Here is a 17,018-nt window from a genome sequence, read left to right as displayed (position 1 = left end):
ACTGCTGCCAGTAAAATTGCAAAGAAGTGTATTAAAAGTTCCCCAAGAGCTGTGTTTCACTTGAAAAAGAGCTTTACCTCTTTATTTTGGATAACAGAAGATATATCCCACACAGTCAAATCTAGTTTTAATTAGCTAATATGTCTGCTGTTTTAAACCATTCTGCCAAGTTGCTTCTCATGTTATCTGCCAAAACTATCAATGCGCTTTTCTTGCATTATATATATGTGTGTGTGTGTGTGTGTGTGTGTGTGTGTGTGTGTGTGTGTATGTATATGTATATGTATATAACAAATGTATATGTATGCATATGTATATAACAAATGTATATGTATGTATATATATAGCTAATGCAAACTTTTGTCGCATGCACTGCATGTTAGTGCAAGTGCAGTAGGTATTTAAATTTATTGTCTTGTCTTTGCTACTCTGAATTGTATCTTGTGGTTTTTCACAATTAAAACCACCACATGAGACAGACTGAGACATCTTTTTGCAGTTCCTCTCCTGCTATGCTTACTTGAAGCACAGCAGATAGCCATAAATATTATATCTTGGACATTTTATAGGGTTGGTTTTTATAATCATTATCTGTTGCACTAGTACATGGATAAGGAAAAGTGTTCCCTAGAGCAGTGTTTTTCAACCACTGTGCCGTGGCACACTAGTGTGCCATGACATAGTGTAAGGTGTGCCGTGGGAGAATTACTTTATATATAGTCAATATAGGCACAGAGTTATATTTTTTTTAACATTTTCTAATGGTGGTGTGCCTCGTGATTTTTTTCATGAAAAAAGTGTGCCTTTGCACAAAAAAGGTTGAAAAACACTGCCCTAGAGATATCCTGGATTGGTACGTCCACAGTACTTCTCATTTGGCTTGTTTAAATAAGATTGACAGGAACTGAACTTTAAAATATTTCAAGGGCACTAAGTTACCTACTGAAGTTCTATGGATTTTACTCTTGGGCCTAGAAATTAATTGCTATATTCTCTTCACTGGAGCCCTGAATTATGTCCAACCTACAAAACATGCAGTGGTTTTTTTTTTTTTTTTACTACTGGTTGCTCATGCACTTGCTTGCATGTGCATGTGCAGAAGCGTCCACTGCTATTACTGGTTCGCCCAATCCATACCAAACCGGGAGCAACCCACCTCTGAAAACATATAGCTAGCAAGGTGTTACAAGTAAGGAACTTGTAAAGTGCCAGCTTGCAGCTCACCCAGTGCATTCAGTTTCCTATCAATTACTATCAAGTTCCACGGTGAAGGAATCAATATGCTGCAGAGAGATGTTCAATTGTTCCCATTACTTTGGAGGGAAGCTAAGCATGGGCAGTGATTCAAAACATAGTCAGCTGAGGAAATGTCACCACTATAAGGTAGATTAAGACACCAATACCATGTAGGTATTGAAATATTTTCTATTTAAATAGTTACGGAAAGACAATCTTGAAAATTTTAAAGTACTTCCCCCTGTTCGTACTGTATTGTGTAAATGTAGTGTACGTCTAAGTTTTGTGTGTGTGTATTTTGTATGTCTGTAAATAATTAAAAATTTAGAAAAAAAATAAAAGTACTTCCTCTGTCTTTCCCTTTATCTTTGTGTGAACTAAGGAGAGGTTTGTTTGAGACAGTTTTTTCAAGTTATTTTTTTAACCCAGGCTCAAGCACTGATTATCTGACTGTTGTCTTGGTAGCAACTCTTCCTCCATCCTTCAAGGCCATTCCTTATGTCCTCTATGGATAGGATTCAGCAATGAGGGTTACAAATGCTATACTGGTATAATTTATTCCCAATTCAAAGATAGAAATTAATTCAACAATGGGGAAAGAATTATATTCTAATTCTCTCTCATAAGCAATAGATACCTTTCTACAATGATAAAGGATTAAGTTTGGGGAAGAGAAAAGTGAAGTATGAAGGAGATATTTAAAAGCTATTTTTCTTTTGCTGTTTTTACTGCTTGCTTCTCTAAAGAGCTTTCTTCTTTAGCTTTTTAAAAATGTCCTGGTGATATAAATTATATTCCTAGGCATCTATCATTTGACTCTTCTGGGTTGAGCTCAAGATTTATGCAACTTATTTTGCTCTGTTCTGTATCGTAAAATGGTACCTCCTAAAATGTCTAAGGGCTGGCCACAGCATCATAGTAGGTAACATTTGCAATCTTCCCTTATGCCTACTTTCAGGTATCTATGTTTATGTTACACAATCCAGTTTTAATTTTGAGAAGAAGATCCCTGTACACAGATAACCACAAATTCAGTAGCCAACAGTAAAGCTAATAAAATAGTAAAGCAAATCTAAACAACAAAGCTTCCCAGGAGAAATTATTTATTGAAACAGCAACATCTGGGCTGGACTGTGATTTATTATTGTAAAGATTGAGATTCAGCTGGTCTTTGTATTTTGAAGGAGTGGAGATTCAGCTCTAATTCAGCAAGTATAGTTTAATAGGACCTGTAAATGCAGTTTTTATTGCTGACTATATTCAATCTCTGTGATGAGATTGATTTTAAACCAGAGATGTTAAGGTGTCTATAGCAAAGCACTTCTGAAATGCTCATGGTTCTTCTTCATCCCTTGCATTTTGTATTTTGGAATTGGAATTGGAATTGGAATTTATTCGATTTGTAAGCTGCCCTATTCCCCGAAGGGACTGTATTTTATCATCTGATGATAAAATCCTTAATAAATTATTCTTGGATTATTTGGATATTTTCCAGGTTATCTTTGTTTAGTTTAGTTTAATTTTTAACATTCAAAATGCCATTGTGAACTATTATAATAATAGTCTATAAAAAGAAAGCAAATAAAATCTCAAAGTCTCTATTTAAGCATAGTATAAATCTGTTAAAGTTTTGGATACAACAAAAAACCAGCAATGATCTTTAAAATGTATAGGCTTCGGGCAGATTCTCCTAAAGAGATTTTCTTTGCAGGGATTACTGAGAAAGTCTTTACTATAATGCCAAATCTTACAGGCAGGTAGGTTCCCATCAAGAGATGATCCAAATCATATGCTGCATATAGCCTGAAAGTTTAAAAATAGCCATTTGTGTTTTTCCTATAAATAAACATGAAACCACACTATAACAGCTGTCCTATAATAGGCAACTTACCATTTGACCAGATTAGAATCTTTTGGCTGTGTTAGTTGCAATAAGCAACTTCCAAGGCACAATGCTTTAACAATTTATTGCAAGAGATTAATCTAGTTGTTTCCAAAGCATAGATAAAAGCGTCCGGGCTATTTTAGTTTTTTAAAAGGTTGGGGATGGTGGAGGAGCCTGAATCAGTACAAAGTATTTTGCTGTATTTCAGCTGGCAGCAGCATTGGTCAGTCTTATCTGGACTCAGAAGCTAAACTGTGTTTAGCAAGATAAGTACTTGGATCATTAGGAAATACCAGGGCTAAATGTGAAACTAGTAGGGAACATGTTTTATTGAAATACTTTAAATCACTTGTTATTTTAATGGGTTTTTTGTAAAGGTTTTGAAAGATTGCCTTTTGAAAGTTTAAGTTTGACTTACTTTCCATATGCAGTTGGCAATATAAGCAACTAAACAATATGGTCTGTAATGTGCTAATAGCTTCTAAGATACCTGCAATTTTGTTTTCTTTAAGACATGCTGTGCTATAAATGAAAACCAACAATTCAATTTTAAAAGATATAAAAAAGGTAAATGGAATTATTTGTTATGTAACTATGGAAAGAAGAGTTAGAAAAGTTCCAGTTTTAGGAATCAATGACTCCAGGTGTTTAAAAAGGTGAACTATACTTATGATTTAAAAATGAAACTAATTCATCAGACTATTATTTCAGATCTATTTGGAACGCTCAAAGAATGTTTAAAAATAGATAGACACCTAGAAAGTCTTATATTCGTGATTAAGAATATTCTTTAATTCACATGATTTGGTCTGGGTCTACTGTAACTTTATTTTTATTTCAAATTAAAAGATAGATACAATTTGGGGAAGAAATGTTAAAGTATCTCCAATGTAGTGTTGAATTATTTTCCTAAAATGTAGAATTTGCCATATTATGAAGAGTTTTCTTTTTCGAACCCTTCTAAGTCTCTAAAAGGGATTAAAGGGAATAATTCTATATTATTTAAACATAGAATAGGAATAAATCCAGGTTTTGAGCTTATTATCTGTTTTATTATTAAGTGTTAGTATTCTAATAAGTATAAGATGACATTAAGTTTCTATATGGTCCAGATTTAATGATAAGTTCAACATTTGAATTAATTCCATGTAAGTATTTCTATATAAATCTTTTGTTTTTGTGTATTCAGTCATTGTTCAGTTCATTTAATCATAATATATTTAGATTTTACATTTGTATGGGTTTTTTGTTTTTAATTTTTAAAATGTATTGACTTTTTGGGTTTTATTTTAGCATTTTTTTATTTTATTACTTACTTATGTCTTAGCTACTGTATCTAGTATCCTGGTATTTTTTTAATTCTTAATATAGTAAAATACAAAAGAAAAATATTTCATTGAATAGTGATAATACAAAAAAGAAGATAAAATCTATATCATCTGCAAGTATTAACAGTCATATCAGGTCTGTACGTTTATATTTTCTATTTCTAAACCCTCAGAGTTTGTAATTAGTACAGATTGTACTAATAAAATACTCAATAAATAATATTCCAATTCATCCCAATTATTCTTTAGCAATTTTGGCAGCTTTTGAATAGTTGGATAAACATTAAAAATGAGTTGATACATGGAAAAATATTTGGGTAAGAAATGTAAAATTTACACAAGCCCAAAATTTGAGAGAAAACTTTTATAAGATGTTTTATAGATGGCATTTAGATCCTAAAAAACTGGCCTCTATGTATCTGAATTTATAACCTAACTCCTGGAGATGTGGTTGTGCTGATGCTACATATTATCATATATGGTGGACTTGTAAAAAAGTTAAAGCATTTTGGATAAAAATATGATGGATTATGCAAAATGTTCTTAAAAAAAGGATAAAGTTTACCCCTCAGTTATTTTTGTTAGGTATAATTACTGATTGTACAGTTATAGAGACTAACCTGATTTTGCATTTAATAACTGCAGCAAGACTGCTGGTGGCGCAATACTGGAAGAAGAAAGATTTGCCTACTATTCAAGAATGGACATTAAAAATAACAAACTTAGCAGAGATGGCTAAAATATCAGCATATCTCAAGGACCATTCCAATGAGAGATATAAATTGGAGTGGAGAAGATGGATTGACTATACTCAAAATAAATATGGGACTAAGAAATTCCAGATAGCTTATGGCTGAAGAAACAAGTTAGTAGTTAGTTAGTTTTAGTTTATTAGTTTTGTATGCCGCCCACTCCCGAAGGACTCCGGGCGGCTTACAATAAAAAGGGAAGGGGGATAAATAAGACAATACAACAATTTAAAATACAACAACATTCACAATTAAAGTGGGGCTGGATACTTCAACAGCTCCAGGCCTGCTGGAACAGGCAGGACTTAGTAGCTTTACGGAAGGCCGGGAGGGTAGTAAGGGTCCGGATCTCAACGGGGAGGTCGTTCCAGAGGGCCGGAGCTGCAACAGAGAAGGCCTTCCCCCGGGGGGTCGCCAGCTGGCATTGGCTGGCAGATGGAATCCAGAGAAGGCCTAGTCTGTGCGATCGAATCGGTCTTTGGGAGGTAATTGGCAGGAGGCGGTCTCTCAGGTAACCAGGTCCGAAGCCATGCAGGGCTTTAAAAGTAACGACTAGCACCTTGAAGCATGTCCGGAGACCAATGGGCAGCCAGTGCAGTTCGCGGAGGATAGGTGTAACGTGGATGTACCTAGGTGCACCCACAATCGCTCACGCGGCTGCGTTCTGGACTAACTGAAGTCTTCAAACGCTCTTCAAGGGCAGCCCCATGTAGAACGCATTACAGTAATCCAGTCTTGAGGTGGCGAGGGCGTGAGTGATTATCCAAAGGGCCTCCCAGTCCAGATAGGGTCACAATTGGTGCACCAGGCGAACCTGGGCAAAGGTCCCCCTGGTCACAGCCGACAAGTGATGTTCTAACGTCAGCTGTGGATCCAGGAGGACTCCCAAATTGCGAACCCTCTCTGAGGGGCGAATGCTTTCACCCCCCAGGCTAAGGGATGGAATAGCTGGACCATTTTTGGGAGGGAGCATCAATAGCCACTTGGTCTTGTCGGGATTGAGTGCAAGCTTGTTCATTCCCATCCAGACCCTAACAGCCTCCAGGCACTGGCACATCACTTCTACTGCTTCACTGAGTTGGCACAGGGCGGACAGATACAGTTGTGTGTCGTCCGCATATTGGTGGTATTTAATCCCGTGCTGTCGTATGATCTCACCCAGCGGCTTCATGTAGATGTTAAATAGGAGTGGGGACAGGACTGAACCCTGAGGCACCCCATAATTAAGGGGCCTAGGGGTTGACATCTGCCCTCTGACCAACACTGACTGCGACCTGTCCGAGAGGTAGGAGGAGAACCACCGAAGGACGGTGCCTCCCACTCCCACCTCCTGTAACCGTCGCAGAAGGATACCATGGTTGATGGTATCAAAGGCCGCTGAGAGGTCAAGGAGCACTAGGATAGAGGAGTGACCCCTATCCCTGGCTCGCCAGAGATCATCAATCAGTGCGACCAAAGCAGTTTCCGTGCTGTAACCAGGCCTGAAACCGGACTGAAAGGAATCCAGATAATCGGTTTCATCCAAAGGCCGCCGGAGTTGAAAGGCCACCACTTTCTCAACAACCTTCCCTACGAAGGGGAGGTTGGAGACAGGACGATAGTTACTTAAAATGGCTGGGTCCAGAGAAGGCTTCTTCAGGAGGGGTCTCACCACCGCATCCTTTAGGAGGAGCGGGAAGGATCCCTCCCGGAGAGAGGTGTTAACTATCCTCTGGATCCAGCCACGTGTCACCTCCCTGCTGGTTGAGACCAGCCAGGCGGGGCATGGGTCCAGTATGCATGTGGAGGCACTCACCGCTCCCATGGCCTTGTCCATTTCCTCAGGAGCGACAAGTTGAAACTCGCTCCATAAAATCCGCTCAAGACCTTCCCCCGGTACCTCGGCTGGTACCGTGCAATTGGAGTCCAGATCTGTCTGAATCCGAGCGACTTTATCCGTTAGAAACTGAACAAATTCCTCAGCTCTGCCTTGTAAAGGGTCATCCGCCTCCCTCCCTTTCAGGAGGGCGCGGGTTATTTTAAACAAGGCGGCTGGGCGCGATTCAGCGGGTGCAATAAGAGCGTCAAAATGCGCACATTTCACCGCCCGTATTGCCACGAGATAGGTCCTGATATAGGCTCTCATCAGTGCTCAGCCTGACTCAGAGTTACTGGCCCTCCAGCAGCGCTCTAGGCGTCTCTTTTGGCACTTCATCTCCCAGAGTTCCTTGGTAAACCAAGAAGCCCTCCTGGATCCGCAACCTCGGAGAGGCCGCAAAGGCGCAATCCGGTTTAGAGCCCCCGCCGCCGCTGTATTCCAGGCAGCGACTAAGGACTCCGCTGGACTGTGGACGAGAGCGTCAGGTATTTCTCCAAGCGCTGTCTGAAATCCCATAGGGTCCATCAGGCGCCTGGGGTGGAACCACCTAATTGGTTCCCCCTCCCTACAGTGGGGGATTGGTTTCCGAAAGTCAAGCCTCAGTAGGGAGTGATCAGACCCTGACAAGGGCAAGATCAATGCCCTTCAAATCTAGATCACATCTCCACTGCTCCGAGAGGAATACGAGGTCAAGCATGTGACCCGCTGAGTGAGTCGGACCCTGAATTACTTGGGTCAAGTCCATGGCTGTCATGGAAGCCATGAACTCCTGCACCCCATCAGTGTGCTCACCAAGCGAAGGCAGGTTGAAATCCCCCAGCACATAAGCCTGGGGAACTCTACCGCCAGCTCGGCTACTGACTCGAGGAGCAAGGGGAGGGCTGTTGCAACGCTGTTGGGAGGTAGGTATGTTAACAACAAGCCCACTTGACCCTCAAGGTCCAACTTCACCAACAGGGACTCACACCCGACAAGCTCTGGAGCAGGGATCCTACGAGGAACTAATGACCCTCAGATGATGACAGCCACTCCCCCACCCTTTTCTGGGGTCGCGGCTGGTGGAGCACCTGAAACCCTTCTGGGCACATTTCAGTGAGGGGGACTCCTCCCTCTGGGCCCAGCCAGGTTTCAGTAATACATGCCAGGTCTGCCCCCTCGTCTAATATTAGGTCCCGGGCGAGGGGAGCTTTGTGAACCACAGACCTGGCATTTAGCAACAACAGCCTGAGATCAGGGCCCTGACAACTCTCGCCATCTGGTCCTGGAGTGGAGCTAACAGGGCCAGAAGGGGGGATTGCTGTGACATAGCGAACCCTCCTTCCCCAGTAATGGCTAGCCCTGAAGTTCCCGTCGTACCTGCCCCTCCCCATAATGACCATAATGCTCCAGCCCACCCCCGCACCCGTAGACCCCATTTCCCCTCTCAGAGCCTCCGCTCCTTCCGGCAGGCGATTTATATCAGTCATTCTAGGATGGGAGGTAGGCCTGGGCCCCCTACCACTTCTGCAATAGCACTCAGTGGAGGAGGCACCAGGCTGTACTCCCAGTCCTCTCATACATACACAACCACTCACCCATACAGTCCCCACATAAATCAGTTAAAACACAGAAAATACAACAATAATGAGATTTTAAAAAGTGGGTACAGACATCAAACAGGCACACCATCCACACCACATTCATAAAATTTGCAGAGCACTGCACTAGTGCGGTTTAAAATAGCCAGTGGTGCGGAAGGAGGAGGGAGAGCTGCCCCACCCCTCTCCCTTCCTCCAAGTCCCGAAAAGACACCCAAGGCCAAAGGTCCAAAGTCCGTGTTGGGTGAGGTGGTTGTAGATGGAGGGGGGCAGGGCGTAAATGCCAGATATTAACACGTGGCAACTTCGCAGTCTCACACCCTTCAAATCAGGATGTAATTCAAAAGAAAAGCCAACGATGGTCCATAGAAGATATGTAGGTGGTATGCAGGGGAATGTCTTGTTTCCCCCCTCTCCTATAGGCCTGAGAGGGTCCAAAGTCTGGGGGTCCAAAGTCTGGGGGTGGCTGGAACAGATCGAAAGGGAGGGGGGTGCGCCGGTTGTTGAGACGCCAAGTCCCCACCCGTGTTTCTGCCATCCTCTATCACTCCTTCCATAAACCGAATGCACCACACATACACAGACCATGGCGTCCTAGGAGTTGTATTAGATGGGCGCTGTCCGAGTTGGTGTTCCAGGGGCAGTGACGGGTGACAAACGGTCGGAGGAGGCCAGATGTTGAAAGGCCAGAAATGGATGGTCACAGGCCAGGATAGTGGAGAGTCAATGCTGGGCAGGGGAACAGGCGGAGGCTCCACAACAGTGGGGGCAAGCAGAAGAAAAAAAGTTTGCCAAAGGATGAAGCCCAGACATGCAGAGGGGCGAAGGGGAGAGGCTGCGACGGCGAGGGAGGCGAGCAGAATGGAGGGAGGGGGGCATCCAAGGAGGGCTATGGTGGCGGCAACCACAGCCAGCCGTCCGATCCGCCCGGTCCCGGTCAGGTCCAGATAGATAGATCCCCACCTCTCCAGGGCGATGATGAGTGGTAGTGTCCATTAATAGGATCCTCAAGTCTCACCGCTCGGCTGGATAGAATCAGAAATCGCCAAAATCTAGGTAAAAATGCTGCCGTCAGCAGCGCGGCGCCGCCATCTTCCCCTCCACGCAGCATGAGTAACTCTGCGGCCGCCGAGGATTGCGCCGTTCGGGATCACCTGGGAGCGCGATTCTTCAGGATGTCTAGTCCTCTCGTTCCCTGGATTCCAGTCCTCCCAGGGGACCTTTTTAGAAGGATTTCTGGTTTTTCCTATCCTGTGCGATATCTCATTGATTATGTTAGCAATGGCATAACCAGGCCCAGCACCCGCTTGTCAAATTTGACTGCTGCTGGCACATTTCTACCTTCTAATTGTTGGGTCATGCCCTCCATTTCTATTTTGGATTGGGGTACGAACTGCAGAAGAGTTGACACGCTATTTCCCCAAAGGCATCTGCTTGAGTAAAGTCTAACCAGCGCTTCACCATGCCCTGTTCAAGCATTTTTCAGGATCCTTTTATATATGGGTTGAGCATTTTCTGGGAACATTTTTAAATAATGGATGACAGATAAATTGTATCAGTCCTTCTAAACTCTATGCAGATTCTCATATGGTGACACTGAATGCCATAACCTATAAATAGAATGTAACTGGCAATCTATTTGCACTAAGTTGTCATCTGCAAGCATGGAAAGATATAAGCTATCACACAGCTGTGGGCTGTGTAAGGCTTAATTATATGTGAGTGACAACTATGCAAAAATCTATCCTCCCATTTTGTGAAAGTTTTGTGAAATCAAAGATGCTTCTTCTCGTGATTGCATCTTAATGCCATTTCTTATGAAATAATTAATTGTGTATCATTTTTGCAAGCCACTCAGATTTGTTTCTGATAGAAAAGGCATAAGATCAGTTGCTTGTCACATTCGAAAAATTATTCCGGAAACTCCACATTTAAGCTCTGTCTGAAAGGAATGACAAAAAGTCTTACATCTCAGTTGTAGAAAAATCAAAGCAGGAAATCAGTTACTTTCAAAGAGGGCTGTGAATCATTCAAGGCAAGGCATTAATGGACAGCAGGGTTATTATAGTTGTTGCTTTTTGGCTTCCTGTTCAATGCAGCTTTTATAGCAAACTATACAAGCCAACGCATTGATGCTTCCTAGATCTACCATGGAAAAAGAGAGAGGGGAAAAGAAATCCTACTATTTCTCAGAAATAAGTCAGCTACATGTTCAGAAATTTAATTAGACATTTCCCTAGACATTTTTTTCTTCTCTATTTTTTTTGTGTTATGCTGAAAATCATAACATGTCATTCATTGTTTTCACTTCCCTTGCTAAAATACTTTCCAGACACGTAAGTTTAAAGACTTAGTAGTGTAATGTCATGTAAGCAATGAAACCAACCATGGGCCCTAAATGTATTTTGTATTTTCTTTCTCCTCTTAGAAAAAAAGAATTCTAAAGGGTTCAGTTGAACTATCCAAGATTAAATGTGTAGAACTTGTAAAAAGTGATGTCCCAGTTCCATGTCACTATAAATATCCTTTCCAGGTAAGTATCAACATATGCCATTACAATCATCCTAAACATAACCAATACATCAAACTTACAAGTCATGCTTAATGCTTTTTTAATTGACCAAAAGATTTAAGGGGGGGAAACTGCTTATGTGGTAAGAGAGAAATTGTAGCAAAAACAGTTTATAGAATTTCAGACTTGTTTCTGTTTTTAATGCTAATCAGCATTTTTAAAAAGAATCCAGCTGCTTTGTACAATACCTTTCGGATCAAATTTTAGAACAGTATATAAAATTTAATTTTATACACATATTCTTACTGTTTCTTCCTTTGTCTATTTCAGCCTCTTGCTAACATTATTTTCACCTGCCACAAAATGCTTTCAATAGTATTTTTCTCTAGAAAGAAAACTCTAGAAACTCCCAACCCCATCCTCAAACACAAGTAATTAATTGGAGAAAAAACTTTTCCTTTCTTCTGGGAAATATGGCTTCTTTTGAGTGGGTTGCACTAAAGCAAACCAGATATATAATAATTTAAATGGCATATGAAATCATTTTTCCCCACAGCTGTAGCCCAAATGTTAGTTTCCTGTTTAGCAGTGAAATGAAAGATCCATCGTTTGCTGTGAATATAGTGTCATTCAGAAAATAAAAAACAAATGATCCTAGTGATACAATTCATTATTGACCAAGGTAGAGATAGCTTATGGTTTCTGTTTCTTACAGGACAAATACAGAAGTGAATATTTGTTGGGGAATTAAGAGTTTTACAACCTCAGTTAGGTTTACTCTCTTTTAAAGAGCAAAATTCTATTCCAGCCTGTGGAAATCTGTAGAAATTTTGAGAAGAAGAACTAACAATGGAATGGCAAAAGCACTTAGATTTATGTACCACTTTACAGTACTTTACACCCTCTCTAAGTGCTTTACAGTCAGAATATTGTCCCCAACAATTTGGGTCCCCATTTTACCTACCTCGAAAGGATTGAAGGCTGAGTCAACCTTGAGCCTGGTGAGATTTGAACTGCCAAATTGAAGGCACCCGGCAGTTAGCAGAAATAGTCTGCAGTACCACACTTTAACCATTGTGTCACCGTGGCTTATGATGGGTCTTCAGTGCTTTTTATTATGTTTTATCCATTCTGTGCAAATATATGTAATGTATTCACTAGACACACACACACACATGTCACACACATACAAATATATCAGAATGAGAAATAATGTTCATTTGACAAAATGTTTAATGCAATAATTTTGTTAGTAATCTGCCACCACATTAAAATATTATTTATTAATACAAGTTCACTTTTCCTTCTAACATCACATTAGAAACCATTCATAGAAAGTGGGCTGATCCTGTTCAGTTTAGAATCGACTAAATCCTTTTTCCTTCCATCACAGATTTTTCATGACAACTATATGCTCTACATCTTTGCCCCCAACCTAGCAAGCTGCCAGAAATGGGTCATGGTTCTGAAAGAAGGTAATTTGTAACTCATCACATTGTAATTTCTCAGGTCAACACCTCATTTGAAATTCAGTATGTCAAGGTAACATACTGACTAAGGTAATTAAAGGCTAAGAAATACATATTGGACATAAGGTTTTTGTGGCTTCCATTTTTATATTCCTGTTTCCAGCTGCAACCGTTAATTATTTTAATATCATTTTTTTAAAAAAAAAGTTAATGGCAAACTGTTGATGGGAAATATTTATTTCACCTCCATATGCTGGGAATAATGTTTGAGGATGAAAGGAATATGTGTTTATCTACGTATCTAATTAAATTATATGCTGCATCAACGTCTCCTTTTACATAACAGCACATTAAAATAAAACAAGATTGGCCCTTATTACTATGATAACAGCTTATTCTTGTATTATTTGTAGTAAGTGCAATGGCATGTACATCATCTGTTCATAATATCATGGTGAAATCTGTTCTCCAAACTTCAGGAGTTTTGCATTTTGCTTTGTTTTAATCAGAGTAAAAGTAGCTTTTGCTACTTCAGGATGCTTTGGAATTTCACCAATACCAGCTCTCTTCTCTTTCATGGGATAGAGGATGTAATGGAAGCAATTCTTTCCCATCAAATGTAATGATTAAAATCACTCTCTAGGAATTTGGGAAATGGCAATCCCAATACACTTGCAGGGTATCAATTGGGGGGGGAAGTATATTGTAAAAGCTATTTACCATTATCAGGATTGCTCTGCTTGAAGTATCTGACATTTTCCCCATTTTAGAAACTAGGAACAACACCACTTTGGTGTCAAAGTTTCACCCAGATTTCTGGATAGAAGGACGATGGAGATGTTGTTCCCAGCTAGAAAAGATGGCAACAGGCTGCATGGAGTATATTCCAGCCAAGACTGGTAGGAAATTCAAAAGCTTCTCTTCCATCAAGGCTTCCAGAATCATTTAAACTACTGCTATATAAGCTATAGGACATCTGTAAAATGTGTATGAGAGAAGTTCAATAAAGCTTTATGTTTAATTCCATTATTTTTATGTAGGGGCTTGACTGCCTTTTGGTTCGGCTCATGAGAGTGATCTGCTCACCATATGTCTTGAATCTGTAATGTGGATCTATTCATTTCCTTTGGAACTGAAGATTTCCAGACTCAGTGTTGCTCATCTATAAAACCAATAAATGTCTAAATCCTTAACTTCTACATAATATGGTGCAAACAATGTGAAATGCCGGAAAACCTAATTAGAATTATTTTCTTGTGCTTCTTGCACTGTGTTTGTGATGCAGTCACTGTTTAGAACATATGTGGATGGTAATATTAGCTGTCATGCACTACATGGGCTGTACATTAATTATACATCTTAAATAAGTAAAATGAATATTGTGGATTATCTACTTTAAGTATTAGGTTTCACTTTTCAATTCACTAGGATCTGTGAATGGTTTTTCTTTCTGGTTCACAGGCATCACTTCCTTTGCTCTGGCATCTGTGTTTAAGGGCAATACTCTTATCCTCATCACTCATGTCCCGATTGTGGGTTGCTGTTTGCTTATAGTTTCTATTCATGATTCTTAATCCAGTCAGTACCTTACCCATTCCGTGGGTCATTGAAGATGTTCATTTCAGCCCATGATTAAAAAATATTGGAAATAATCAATATACAGTTACTCTGTAGTCCTTGAAAACACTCAAGATTTATAAAGCTCTTACTTTTTTTTCTGTTTGGTATGCACACACGCTATGTTGATTTCATGTTTTTTCTTTTCCTAGCCTTTAGTAAACCTCTTCCGCCTACACCGGAGAATAACATGGTGAGCATCAAGATATGGGTAGTACTAATAGAAGAGCCATCATATTATGGCATTGATGTCATGATGCCTGAAGTTCAGTTTTTGAAATGTTATATAAGATTTTACATCTAAGATATGGTTCAATAGAATATCATAATTCAAAGGGACCTTGGAGGTCTTCTAGTCCAACTTCCTGTTTAGGCAGGAAACCCTACACCAGACAAATGGTTATCTAATTTTTTCTTAAAAACTTAACAGTGTTGGAGCATTGACAACTTCTGGAGGCAACTTGTTCCACTGATTAATTGTTCTAACTGTCAGGAAATTTCTCCTTAGTTCTAAGTTGCTTCTCTCCTTAATTAGTTTCCACACATTGCTTCTTGGCCTGCCCTCAGGTGCTTTGGAGAATAGTTTGACTCTCTCTTCTTTGTGGCAACCCCTGAGATATCGGAACACTGCTATCAGTGATAGCAATTGCAATAATGATTGCAATTTTTTTCCTAACATTTCTAATTAAAATTTTATTAATAGCTCTGCAATTTGTGATGATCATATTTCAATATCCATCATTTGAATGACCTTGCATGATGCCTTCTACTATTATTTTCTAACAATACAGCAAGTAGAGGCCAATTTGGTTAAAAAAATATAAGGTTCATTCATTCAGTATCTGTTTATAGACATAAGGCATAATATTGAGCCAATTTGGTCTAGCGGTTAAGGCATCAGGATAGAAAATGGGAGAGTGTGAGTTCAAGTCCTGCCATACCCATGAAAGCTGGGTACAAAAATTATTGGCAAAAATAGTAAAGGTAGCCACAAATAAAACTTAGCAATAGCACTTAGACTTATATACTGCTTCACAGTGCTTTACAGCCCTCTCTAAGCAGTTTACAAAGTCAGGGTCTTGCTCCCAACAATCTGGGTCCTCATTTTACTCACTTCGGAAGGATGGAAGGCTGAGATTTGATCTGTCAAAGTGCCCACAACCAGCAGTCAGCAGAAGTAGCCTGCAGTACTGCACTTTAACCACTGTCCCACAGCGGCTCTTAATTATTTAAATAATAAATTTAAAAAGGCTAGTATGCCCTACAGTATTAATATTACAGGCACCTATACTGTGTAATTCTAGAAATCTTCCTTTTTTTGAAATATATAATGCTGACATACTATATATGTAATCAAATATTTTTGCAGTCATTTTCTGTTTTTAATATGTCTTTCTTTTTTAAAAAAACAGAAATCATCACTAGATACCAAGGAATCTTCAGTAATTGCCATTTATGATTATATTGCTCAGAATTCTCAGGAATTGACATTACGATGCAATGAGGAATATTATGTTATTGATAACTCTGAAGTCCATTGGTGGTTGGTTGAGGATAAGAATGGGTAGGTCTATAGAAAAAAAAGAGACCTTTTCTTTTTTTAATAAAATGTATGTTCTAATTCCCTCCTACATTACATTTTCCCCATATGCTGTACATTTCTAATTAATTTTGTTTTCCTGTCTTGGATTACTGCACTGTACCTTAAGGACAGTCCATGATGAGTAAGACACATAATATATTTTGTTATGTTTTAGATGGCCTAGACATAAATAAATCCAAATTATATATTTGGACATAAATCTTTTTAACATGTATGTGTTATTGTCTTTTACAAATTTAGATGAAATGTTAATTTCTGTTGCAAGTCCATGGATGATATGACATATGAATAATAAATAATAATATGCTTTGAAATAAAATTGAAAGTTTTACTTTCTGTATTCAGTAAGAAATGGTGCCATTTACTCATTAATTCCATCAGCAGAAGGTTTGGTATCATGTATTCTGCTCTAACAGACAATTTTAATGAAGTCATATGCTGAAGTTTTTCATCTTTTAATAGAACAACTTATTTGTTGCAGGCATGAAGGATATGTGCCAAGCAGCTACATAGTAGAAAAATCACCAGACAATCTTCAAATATATAAGTAAGAATGTGTTGCTTCTTTGTATGTAATATCATTATCAAGTTATAACTGAAACTTTGAATTATGTAATTTTTAAATCTTAACATTAAGATGTCAGTTCAATTTTTATTAGAAAATAACTAATAATGGCATTCAAAAGCAAATAGAAAAAAATCATAAAGCTGGAAAAATATTTTGAGTAAAAGCAAATAGAAAAATGTTAGTTGGACAGAACTCTCAAGCAATGCTGGGTTAAATTAACATTCTTCTTTTTTTAGAGATCACAGAAAGAAATAGAAATCTCAGTTTTCCTTTCCTTTTATCAGATGTGATTTTAGTCAGGATCAGCTGACCTTTGCCATCTACTTATACTTGCTGTTGACAAGGCCTTCCAAAAGCTTGTAAGAAGGCTGTGCCCATCTCCTCCAACTCATGCAATGTTTTGGAAGGATTTCAATGGCACAGGCAGCCTCAGGAAGAAGGCCTGGCACAGCAAGCAGCTGCCTCGCATAAGTCCAGGCATATTGCCTTGTCAGCAGTGGAAGGAAAGAGAAGGTGACAGTCAGCTAGAGACAGCAGGGTCTATGGCCATGATGGCGAACCTATGTCACACAGAGCACTCTCTCCGGGCACTCGAGCCATTGCCCCAGCTCAGCTC

At 39.6% G+C, this 17,018-nt stretch overlaps 1 protein-coding gene across 1 annotated transcript in view; it reads left to right on the top strand.

Annotated features, from left to right (window-relative positions):
- ITK (IL2 inducible T cell kinase) overlaps positions 1–17,018 on the top strand; it is a 41,985-nt gene that overhangs the window by 9,951 nt on the left and 15,016 nt on the right. Inside the window, exons 2-7 of the mRNA XM_014059567.2 lie at positions 11,062–11,166; positions 12,539–12,620; positions 13,385–13,513; positions 14,384–14,424; positions 15,644–15,795; positions 16,316–16,381. Of these exons, the coding sequence (XP_013915042.2) occupies positions 11,062–11,166; positions 12,539–12,620; positions 13,385–13,513; positions 14,384–14,424; positions 15,644–15,795; positions 16,316–16,381 (575 nt within the window). The remainder of the gene's footprint in view (positions 1–11,061; positions 11,167–12,538; positions 12,621–13,384; positions 13,514–14,383; positions 14,425–15,643; positions 15,796–16,315; positions 16,382–17,018) is intronic.

Source organism: Thamnophis sirtalis, unplaced genomic scaffold (assembly GCF_051295495.1).
Source record: "Thamnophis sirtalis isolate CommonGarterSnake01/CBP01778 unplaced genomic scaffold, rThaSir2_p1.2 scaffold_3, whole genome shotgun sequence".
Taxonomy (NCBI): domain Eukaryota; kingdom Metazoa; phylum Chordata; class Lepidosauria; order Squamata; family Natricidae; genus Thamnophis; species Thamnophis sirtalis.
Note: the sequence above shows the minus strand (reverse complement) of the source record. Positions and strands in the feature narration are given on the sequence as shown.